Here is a 12,013-nt window from a genome sequence, read left to right on the forward strand (position 1 = left end):
GACAGTCACACAAAATAAAACAAGCAATTGCTGACGAGGAAAAAAAAAAAGTTACGGGTCTCAGAAAATTTCTACATAAACCAATTTTTTTTTTTTTTTTTACAAGTTAAGATTTTTTTTTAGCCACTAAAATATTTAAATTACAAAAAAAAAAAAAAAATTAAATTTGATATCACCATAACCATACTAAATATTAAATTGTCAGGTCATTTTTCTCACTAAATGAACAGCGTAAAACCTAAAGCCAAGAAATAATGGCAAGATTATTTATTACATTTCAATTTATTATTTAAATTATTTTTTTTTTTCTTTTTAATTATTTCATCCGCTTTTTAATTTTTTTTTTTCATTTATTTTATAGTACATTATATTACAAAATGAATGACGCCAATCAAAATTACAACTGGCTAAGTTGATGGAAAAATTGAAAAAAAAAAAAGTTACGGCTCTTGGAAGAAGAGAAGGAACAAACAAAAGCGCAAAAAAGTTTACAGGACACAGAGTAAATGTGTCTAGTATTGCACAGCCAAAAAGAAAACACTTGCCGGGACTGACGATCTCAATCTCAAAACGGTAATTAACAGCTGGTATGCCATCGTAAGGTGTATAATGGTTTTCCTAGAAGGTAATTTTTCCCATCCATGGCCCCCACTCTCAGTTATCCCTGGTCGTCAGTCACATTGAGAGAACTCTCTTACACTCTCACTGTCAGAGGTATTATCTGTAATAGGGTCCCAATCAACTATGTGCTAGTTATAACACAAGGGATCTCTGCATCCCCTATAGTTGCAACCCTAAATAGTGTGCAGACACAGGCTTAAAGAGGACATATTTTAAGATCAAAATCGGCTAATTGATGCTCTTATTGTATTCCGACTGCTCCTCTGAGCATTCCATTTTATTTTATTTTTAATCCGTCCTATGGTTCCAGAGATATAGGACTTTTTATTTACTGCTACTTTTGATGGTCGAGGGGGCGTGGCTCACAGGGTAATTAGGCAGAGTAGCCTAAAGACACACCCCCACAGAACCTTGTGAGCCACTCCCCCTAGGAAAGACCTGAAAAATTAGCACCTAATAAAAAGGCCCTTATCTCTGGAACCGTACTGAGGATTTACAAGCAACAAAATGCAGAATAATCACGGGAGTGACAGGAATAAGATAAAAGCATATACTGGTCACTTTTGACCTGGTGACAGGTCCTCCTTAAATAATTTCCTACAAAAATAGCATCACCTCTGTTCACAGATCACATGGCCCATTCACATCACCAGAGCTGAGCCACAATGGAGCTGAATCTGTATTGTAGATCTTACCCTTCTAGTCTGACATCCGGCAAGCTTCTGTTTAAAGCAATTAAGTCACTGGCCATTAGGTTAAACTGATTGATTTTGAATAATTCTTTCATTTTTTCTTGGTCATCTTTCGGGATGAGCACCGCCTTCCCCAGCTCTCCTGGTCCTTCTTGGGTCCGTGATATAACAGCTAGAATTGAAAAAAAAGAAACAGAGTCTGTTAGCGGACTTTGTGACCCGTGAGTATTACTGCAATTGTTAGGCTTTGTTCACACGCAGCATTTTTGTGTTTTTTTTTTTCTGCAGTCATAACCTGCTCTCACAACAGTAAAAACGCTGCATTCAAAAATCCACATGTTGCAGCATTTTCGCTGTGTTTTTTGCCGAACTTTTTTGTCACATTTTTTTTGCAGTGTTTTTTTGGGGATGTACAGTAGATTATATGTGTGTTTTGTCTATTCACCAAGAATATTTGTTGCGTTTCTTGCAGCAATTTTCCACATGCTGCAGATTTCAAGAATGCAGTTCTCACATTCAGTTTTGGAAAAAAAAAGCAAGCGTATGAATGAGATTTTTGAAATCTCATAGCTTTTTCTGGAAATTGTAAAAATGCAGTTTCTTATTTTCATAAAAAAGCAAAAAAAAAAACTCGGCAAAAATGCTGCACAGCCTTATATTTTATAACTTTTTTCATTTATGCATTTAATATCTTTTCATTGAATTAAAAGGGAATCTGTCCAAAGTTACTATTGAAACTAGTGGTATGTCAAGAGTACAACAAGAGAAGTGACAGCTGCTTTGTAGCAATCTGATGTGTCAGCCCTGAGAAATCAAGCTTTGAAGCAACATGAAAAATTTGCCTGGAAGTGCATTGGGGCATGTCATAGCACTTGGGGGCGTGTCATAGCACTTGGGGGCGTGCTGTTACACTTCCCATTGAATCTGCAAAGCTCGATTTCTCAGCGCTGGCATACTGGATTGTTGCAAGACAGGTATCATTTTTTTTGTTATTCTAAGACCTATACAGCAGTACTATTAGTTTCATTAATAAAACCGTCCTGACAAGTTAATAAATGGGCAACGTAGGATAACATATCACACCTTCCAGGTTCTCTGAGAAATACGGGACACAGTATAAAATTATAGGATATAGAACTAAGGGACGTTATTCCACAAATGATCTCATTCCAGGAGGGAAATTTGTAATTCTGAAGGGGAGCAACTCGGGGGAAGCCTAATGTGTGGTAGTGGTGGTGGCTTGGGGGAAGGAAGAGCACTAGGGGGAAGAAAAAAAAGAACCTCTTGGCAAAACCCTTGAAGGTGAGTGGAATTCCATGTTCTCATGAAGCTTTTTTTCAAATGGATTTTTAAGTACAAATCCACATCTAACAGTAGTCAAGGTGGACTTGAAGCATTTTTTAATGTAGATTTTGAAGCTGATTTGCTTCAAATTCCAAATGTAAAAAACTCCATGTGAGAATTCTTCACACCTATTTAGTTCCTCAGCGTTGTCAATTCTGTAAAAAATATTAGATGCATTTTCCAGTTTTTTTTATCATGTTATTAATTTGTCAAATTTTTCTTTTAGAAGAAACTAAGGTCCTGATTCGTCAAGACCAACTTCTTTCATGGCGGTCTTGATGAAGAGGCGGCGAGAAATACGAGACACCTGATCTATTAAAGGGGTTTTCCCAGACTTTAACATTAATAGCCTATCCTTAAATAGGTCATTAATGCCTGATTGACTGGAGTGCTGTACACAGCATCCCCAACGATCAGCTGCTCCCGATGTTGGCAACGGCCGGAAGTGCTCAGTTGCAGAGCTGTACAGCTTCATCGACTGTATAGTGGCCGCGGTCGGGAACTGCACATCCGCTCCCTATTCAAATCAAAAGGGGGTGGATTTGCAGTATCTGTCCATGGCCACTATTCCATCAATGAAGCTGTGCTGTGAAGTTCAGTAACTGCGCAGTTCCTTCCATCGCTGACACAGGGATCAGCGGGGGTGCCTGGTGTTGCACCCCTCCGATCAGACACTGAAGACCTATCTTAAGGACAGGCCATCAATGTTAAATTTCTGAACAACCTCTTTAAACAGTGCATGCCTCTTAAGGAATCAAGTGAGGTATGAATCTTACTGCAGTCACTGTTAGAAAGGTTGCAATGTAATATCAGCACTTCAGCCCCTTTCATTCTCAGAATCAATGAGGATCCCTACGGTCGATCGTAAAGTGATTGCAAGTCCTAGTGATACAACATTATTTTATGAGATGGGAAAAACCCCTTTAAGAGCCCTTAAAGTGTTGTCTCATCAGAGAAAGCTCTTGCCACTCCAGGCACAACAGACAAACGGATAAGTTTGTTAGAAAAGTCTTCTCAAGCCAGATACATACCTTACACGGCTGCATTATTATATGACTGCCCTCAAGATGTAATTGGAACATATCGAAAGGGGCAATCTTCATCTGATAACTGCTTACGCAATGATGGAAATATTCGATCTGGATCGAGGAGACACAGACTATCGTCATGACCCCCATATTGCTATCTATAGCCATACTCGTTGCCTGGCTCATCTACGCATTAAGTATCACATAGAGCATGTATATGCCGGACACATGTCATGTCACATCATCGCCAAAGACCAAATATAACAGCAGCAAAGTCAGGATCTGTCATCCCGCCATGTGCTCTCCTCTCCTTCTGTTCCATTTTTTGCTTTCTGCTGTGTCAAAACATCTATATGAAAAAAGAAGAAAGAAGAAGCTCCCGCCCGGTAGGGACTGCGGTGGACTTCATTGAAAACGTTGAGTTTGTTTAATCATTGTAACCTTTCTTTTAGCAGGAATGGTGACCATCCTGTGACACAATGCCAGGAGAGGACTTAGTTGTAACAAAGGACAAAAGGAGGATGTAACCGGAATGATCAATGGTGCAGCAGTCCGTGTCCTCTACTTTTTGTTTGCTAACTTTGTACCTCATTGGAGTTTGATCAGGCACTTTATTTTCATCTCAGCACAAAACCCCAATTAGCACACTCATGATTAAGGCCTTGTACACAAATGGCAAGATAGGTGCCACCAGCCTACTTAAAATGCCAGTAGATTTCCCCTGGAAAAGTCAGGGGGCAATTAGATGCAGGCTTGCGATAAATCTATAGATGCCTGTTGAAATTGCATTACCGGGATTTCAAAGAGAGTTAACAAAAATCCCCAGACACTTCTGAGCCAAAAACAAAATATGGAATAACTAAAGTTCCATACATCCGATAATGATGTGACCTTTATTTTTAGTGACAGGGTCAGCCAAGGAGTGATATGTTCATTTTTCGTAGCCAAAAACCCCTCCTTGGAGCTGTAGCGCAAAAGCATCAGAATAGCAGACTGCAATGGCACGATGTGTGGTCTCTGACTGAAGGTAAAATCATAATAGAAAATTTGGTATCACTTTTTGACTTCTAGGATCAACGCACGATAAGTTATCCCAGAAGTTAGAGTTTTTTAATAAGGACATGAAGGGTGGAGCCGACCCCACATGATATCATCATAGGGGGTGTGTGGGCTGGTCTATCCCTTCAGCATAAAATAGTTTGCAGAGGTTGGAAATTCATTCATTGCGGGGTACATATTTAATATGTGCAACGGATCCTGTTCGATAACAGTCTAATCAAATCTGGAGCATCTCCCCTCCGCCTATGCTGAGTCGTCCCTGTGACGGTATAGAGTAAGTTTCTTCTTTAATCCTTATTATTTTGTGTAACTACATATTCTGTATTGTATTGTCCCCTTTGTAAATCTTTGTATATTTTCCATAACACTGCCTCCCTTATGGATTAAATATAAAATTTAATAGTTCTGTTTCTTTTGTTCTGTGATCGTTCCCTTCCCTGAAGCTATATACCCTACCAGAACGCAGGCGTCCACCCAGGCCTGTGTTATATTTCATATCTGGATGGTGGTGCCAGCGAATAATATTAATAATCGGGATATCGTGAAGCTGACAGTGACGTACGGAGGGCATAAACACATATTCCATGCGTTGGAACCCAAAGGTGTGACGCCATATGCTCTCTGGTCGCTTGTCAATACCTAAGCAGTGAGTAGTCTGGATCATGTGCTCACGATTCCGGACGAAATCGGTGACACAGTGACGGCACGGTGAGATATTGCTTGATCTCCCCGGTGTCATCTCTGTGGGAATTCCTGACAAATTGGTGGCAAGCAGTGGGATATTACTGAACATCAGTGGCTGGATTGAGCAATAATTTCTGTCACTGAAAACTTGCACAGTTCTTGCGAGAATTCTGTGCAGAGTTTTAAGAAATTAGACTCAGTGTTTTAATATTTTTTTATCTGGGACATTACTATACTTATATTCCTGACAATTACTATTTTAAATTCACAAATTCACTTTGCTGTTCAGTAATTTTAGTGTTTTTTTTTCCATTCCAGGTTTTGAAAAATGCCTGGTGGGAAAAAAAAGGCTCGTGTCACTTCTTTGAAGCGGCTTGTGATGGAATCCCCTCTAAATTAAGGTACTGTCCAATCAAAGGGATGGAAAAAAAACGCTTCAAGACTAAAACTATTGAAAACCTCTTCAGGAAACAAAGAACTCATATTGATTATAGCATAGTTAATTAATATTATTGTAGCAGGAAAACCCTTTGAAGGTTTTTTCTATGTGATCTGAGGTCAGCATTAGCTAGGGGTTAAAAAACTGAATTCAGTGATGTGTCACTTATCAGGCCGCGTGCTGTTGTTTACTTACACTGAAGGTTTTCTCACTAGGATATTATCACTGCCTGGTCTGATGTGCATGTGACTGTTAGTCCGACTCCACCCCCATCCTGTGATAAGCAGCTCATTGTCTATAGACTATGTACATAGAGCTTGACGTGGGCGGGGTTAGTTTCCTCATCTCTGCTGCATTGCTGAATCTAAAAACTCTGTGCCAGAACCGCTGCACCCAGTAAACTAAGTACATCATTGTATTCAGGGTCTCTTTTCCTATATTATGCTGCTCTCAGATGAGGTGGCAAAAACCTGCTGACAGATTTCCTTTAATAAACATTATACCTAATTCACTCTGTGGTGGCGCTTCTGGGTTCCTCAGCAAATTACAACGAGCTACTAATCCTATTTAAAAGGATTTTTAACCAGTTTGATATTAATGGCCTGCAACATCCAGTGTGTAATGCTAGCCTGGTATCAAAAAGGCCGTTTCAGATTATAGGTGGATATGCAATCTTCTGCCTATGTTGGATTGTGTTGGTTGTGTGATTTTCTGAACACTGGTAATGAATGGATACAATTTGCACAACATATCCTATTTCATCTAGACGAATGTTTTCTCTTAGGCATTAATGACCTCCATATAAAAATACAAAAGAAGAAAGATGGGGTACAAGATTAACGGCCGCTGCCAATCAACCAATGATAAACGGGAAAATTTACCCTATTTTCCTGCCAAACCATTTGACCTAATGCCCACATATTCCCTTCCATCTTATCACTCCTGAGCCAAGAAGCACTTACAACATTTTATATACGATTCTGTTTCTGCAGGAAAAAAAAAAGTGCTGTCATTCATCTGCAGCATTACTTAAATTTACAGAGGCTTTGATTAGCTATTTATTATGCACATGAAAGCATCATTAAATAAAATGCCACAGCCCATATAAATCATTTGCTGTAATTAGAGCGAATGGCATAGAAGTAACCATTTACACATCCAATCTGTTCATATTACCATTTCCTAAGGTTTAAATATTATTGCGTCAATACCGTCTGAAGCCTACAGGTGGCAGCAATGGAATCGGCATGGGAAGCTTAAAGGAATTGTCCATGTTGGGGCATCATCATTCTTAAGGTGCCAGATACTTTATATATTCTGGATGCAACAGGAAAAAATAACTTTTCAAATATTTTGCTCACTTTGTACTTTTCTCATTTTATGTCTGTCTCATATTCTCATCACGCCCAGAGCTGCATTCACAATTCTGCTGATCCCTAAGATCTATCCCTAACCTCTCTATATCTGTTAAGAGCAAGTTGCTATTATTGTAGGCATATACTTTACCGGTGGCAGAGTGTGTGTTGCCAGCACCTGGGATAAGCATGGCACCCCTTAGCCCAGCAATAATGCTTCTTAAGACAAATAATGCTTCCCGAGAGCCCACTTAGGAAAGTATTAATACCAAGTGCCCAATCCAAAAGTCGTGATGCCACTTTTTTGCCATTCCCCTGTAAAAAAACAAACAACTTATACTTATTCAATCTGAGAGACCAAGTTCCCTTCTCTCAAGGATACACAGAGTGGGCCGGCACAGGGGACACAATGCTGTGACTTCATTGTTTCGCTTGTGTCAGGATGTGTCAGCCTACAGGAACCAGAAGGGTTGAGCATGGAGTCTATGGCTGTCTGCTCTACTACAGGATTCAACTGTATCGTGTTGATGCTAATATAGTTCAAAGTGGAGCTTGCTTGGAGATCTGAGGCACTCCAACTGAAGTTTGGGGAAACTGCACTCTTCTAGCTCTTTGGCTCTACTAACGCCACTACTGCTTTCTATTTCTTTATTTTGAAATTTGGTGCTCCTGAAAATTTTGCACCCACATGAAATAGTACAGACCAAATACACCAAGGCATTCAAATGGCTAAATTCAGGCACCTAAACACCTACAAAAAATTCCTCCAAAATAAATACACTTCAGATTAGACCCTGTAGGTTGTGATGGGCAAGCGGGCTCGGCACTGCTCTATACTCGATCAAGCATCGGGGTCAAGTATCACGTGGTGCTCGAGTGCTTGGTCATTTGAATTTCCTCCTGAAAAATGCTTGAGTTTGCCATTCAGTTCCATTAATGCTTGCTACTCGAGTCAAGCATGTCCGAACGTCCGTCGTGCTCGTATCGAGTACTGAGCACTTGAGCATTTCAGTGCTCGATCAACACTACGCATAGGTAAATAAAATTCCCAACTATAACCCCCAAAAATGCAGACCCCTTTAATAATAGATGCAACGGAAAAAAAAAACTTTTCAGACTGATTTTCAAATATTTTGCTCACCTTGTACCTTTCTCATAATATGCCTCGTGATGGGCGAGCACTAAAATGCTCAGGTCGAGCAAATTGGAATACTCGGGTGGTTGACCCGAGCAACGAACCCAATGTAAGTCTATGGGAAACTCAAGCATTTTTCAGACGGCTCCCCCCGGCGGTCTGCAGAGGGCCTAAAAATTGCCCAAATCGATGGAAACAGTGCTCAAATGACATGGGAACAGCATGGGGAAGACCCCTGGAAGCATTTCTCACTCCCAGGTCACTGCTGTGAACAACATTGTCATAGGTATTACGCCACTTTTACGGACTCACAATGAAACATACAAAACCGAAACCAAAATGGATTTTCCTGGGAAATATGTTAAGGAGCATCCTTTCCAGGGTAATGACTTGTATATAAGGCAAAATAAATAACCAAAAACAAAAATACTGCTCCACACCTTGGGCTATGTTCACACATAGCGTTTTTGATGCGTTCTTGCACTTTTGCATTGCTTTCAACCGTGACAAATTCATTCACCGGGAAATGTCATTTTAACATTTTACAACCTTATCTGGCCATGTGGTGTGCAAGACATGATCAGACACATTCTGTTTCATTTATGAAGGAGGGACTCTAAAAGTCACAAAGCCTATTTTTATAGGGCCATCAGGCGGCCTTTACTATTCTTAAAGGGCCACCTTTCGGCCCTCACTAGTCTTAAAGAGCCATCAGCCGGCTATGCTTTGTTGTTCCCATTACTAAAAAGTGGGTCTCCTATATTGTTATTGCGTATGCAGTGAGTGGCAGGGCTGCCCAAAACTTGGACGCAACCTAATACCCCTTTGAAAATTTGGACGCACCCCAATACCCCTTTGAAGAGACTTAGAGGAGGGCCTCCTGAAAACAATGTTCCCATTATTAGGAAGTGGGTCTCCCATACTGTTTGCCTATGCAGTGAATGCAAGGGTTGCAAAAAATTTGGAGGCACTTCAATGCCCCTTGGAAGAGACATGGAGGTCAGAGGGCCTCCTAAAAACAATGTTCCCATTATTAGGAAGTGGGTCTCCCATAGTGTTGGCCTATGCAGTGAATGCAAGGGCTGCCAAAAATTGGGAGGCACTCCAATGCCCCTTGGAAGAGACGTAGAGGGCCTCATGAATAAATGTTCCCATTATTAGGAAGTGGGTCTCCCATAGTGTTGGCCTATGCAGTAAATGCAAGGGCTGCCAAAAATTGGGAGGCACTCCAATGCACCTTGGAAAAGACGTGGAGGAGGGCCTCATGAAAAATATTTCCCATTAGAAAGGAGTGGGTCTCCTATATTTGTAATGCCCATGCACTAAGTGTATGGGCTGACAAAAATTTACCTCTGGGGGTATGCATGAACATACTGTATAAAATTTTTGACAGTGTTCCCCTGCCTGACCTGGATTGGAGTATTGTCTCTCTCACCTGTACTCCTTGGTTGTCCAGCGAACTGTGACCTCTGCCGCCAACGTTTTCAGATGGGAATTTTTTTAATAGTTCCGCATCAAGGGCCTTCTGGTACTGCCTCGTTTTTGTAGACCTGTCCGCCTCAGGAATCAGAGATATAAAGTTCTCCTTGTAGCATGGGTCTAGAAGTTATGACTGTCACCCAAAATTTTGAGAACGCGATGGTCACGGGAAAGGCAGCGTAACATAAACTCAGCCATGCGTGCCAGACTGCTAACAGGCAAGACTTCCGTGTCCTCACCAAGAGGATGACTCAACATGCTCTCCTCCTCCTCCTCCCTGTCCTCAGGCCATCCGCGCTGAACAGACGGTATGACAGTTGTGCAGGTAGTATCGTCTATAGCGCATGAAACTAGCTCCTGTTCTTCCTCCTCCTCCTGTTCCTCATTGTCACCCAATCCACATTGGGATGAGATGAGGCTGGGCTGTGTGTAATCACCCAGTATAGTTCTTTGCTCCATCTCATCGTGCTCCACCTGCAATTCATCCTCTTTGATTGTGAGCAGAGAGCGTTTCAAAAGACAGAGAAGCGGGATGGTGACACTAATTATGGCGTCATCACCATCTTGGAGGAGTCCTCAAAGTTTTGGAGGATGGTACAGATACCTGACATCTATGTCCACTCCTGAGGTCTTATGTGTGGAGTCTGAACTGAATACCGACGGCCTTGATGATATTGATAGTCAACAACTGCCCTCTTCTGCTCACAAATCTTTCCCAACATCTGCAGTGTAGAGTTCCAATGTGTGGGGACATCACACACCAGTCGGTGAGCCGGAAGCTGCAAACGCTGCTGAAGCACGGCAAGGGCGGCGGAAGCTGTAGCTGACTTTCTAAAATGGGCACACAGGCAGCATACTTTGACAAGCAGATCCGGCAGCTCCGGGTAGCTTTTGAGAAACCGCTGAACCACGAGATTAAGCACATGGGTCAGGCATGGTACATGTGTGAGCTCGCCTCGCCTCAGAGCTGCCACCAGGTTCCGGCCATTGTCACACACGACCATGCCTGGCTGTAGGTTCAACGGTGTGAGCCACAGATCTGCCTGCTCTTTCAAAGTTGTCCACAACTCTTCAGCATTGTGCGGTTTGTCACCTAAGCATATTAGCTTCAGCACAGCCTGTTGCTGCTTGACAAGGCAGTGCTGCAGTGCTTCCAGCTTGTGACTGACGTGGTAATTTCGGAGATGGAGGCTGAAGAGGAGGAGGCTGAGGAGGATGAGGTGCAGGAGCTGTAAACTGTGGGGGCAACCCTGATTGACCTAGCGCCTGCAATCCTCGGCCTCGGGAGGATGTGTTCCGTCCCAAGGTCTGACTGGGTCCCGGCATCCACTATGTTAACCTAGTGTGCCGTCAGCAAGATGTACCGTCCCTGCCTTCAAGCACTTGTCCACGTATCCGTGGTTAGGTGGACTTTCCCAGTAACTGCATTGTTGAGGGCACGGCTAATGTTGTGGGACACGTGCTTGTATAATGCGGGGATGGCACACCGGGAGAAATAGTGGCAGCTGGGGACCGAGTACAGAGGGACGGCTGCCGCCATAAGGTTGCAGAATGCTTCCGTCTCCACAAGCCTAAAAGGCAACATTTCGAGCGCAAGCAGTCGCGAAATGTGGGAATTTAGTAGTGTGGCCTGTGGGGCATTAGCTGCGTATTTGCGCTTGCATTCCAAGGACTGGGGTAGGGACAACTGAACGCTGAGCTGGCACAAGGACGTGCTTGCTGATGGTGCTAGTTGAGTGTGTGCAACGACAGGTGCAGGGCAAGAGGTGTCTTCGCATGCACTATGGACAGGGGAAGAAGCAGTGGTGTCACCCGCAGACACTGTTACTGGACCCTGGGGTTCGACCCACAAAGTCGGGTGCTTTGCTGCCATGTGCCTGATCATGCTGGTGGTGGTCAGGCTGGTAGTTTTGCTACCCCTGCTGATGCTGGCCTGGCAGGTGGTGTAAATGGCCTTTTTGGGGTAATCGGCAGAGTCTTTAAAAAAACAGACTCGGGAAGAACTAACAGTTGTACTGGCAACTTCCTTTGTGTTGGTGTTACGGGGAATGGCTGCCCGCCATCTGTCTTCAGCGACCACACTGCTTCTTCCTGCCTGTTGGGGTGCTCTGCCTCCCTCCCACTGTGTGCTGCTGCCCTCGCTCTGCATGTCCTCCTGCCAGGTTGGGTCAGTTACT

The 12,013-nt window shown here is 42.8% G+C and overlaps 1 protein-coding gene across 2 annotated transcripts in view; it reads right to left on the bottom strand.

Annotated features, from left to right (window-relative positions):
• Positions 1-12,013, bottom strand: part of GALNT13 (polypeptide N-acetylgalactosaminyltransferase 13) — a 556,185-nt gene that overhangs the window by 366,093 nt on the left and 178,079 nt on the right. For both annotated transcript variants that reach the window (XM_073647161.1, XM_073647160.1), the window contains exon 2: positions 1,317-1,485. In XM_073647161.1, the coding sequence (XP_073503262.1) occupies positions 1,317-1,485 (169 nt within the window). The remainder of the gene's footprint in view (positions 1-1,316; positions 1,486-12,013) is intronic.

This window comes from Phyllobates terribilis, unplaced genomic scaffold, assembly GCF_046119375.1.
Source record: "Phyllobates terribilis strain yellow unplaced genomic scaffold, ASM4611937v1 Scaffold_9__5_contigs__length_417890890, whole genome shotgun sequence".
Classification (NCBI taxonomy): Eukaryota; Metazoa; Chordata; class Amphibia; order Anura; family Dendrobatidae; genus Phyllobates; species Phyllobates terribilis.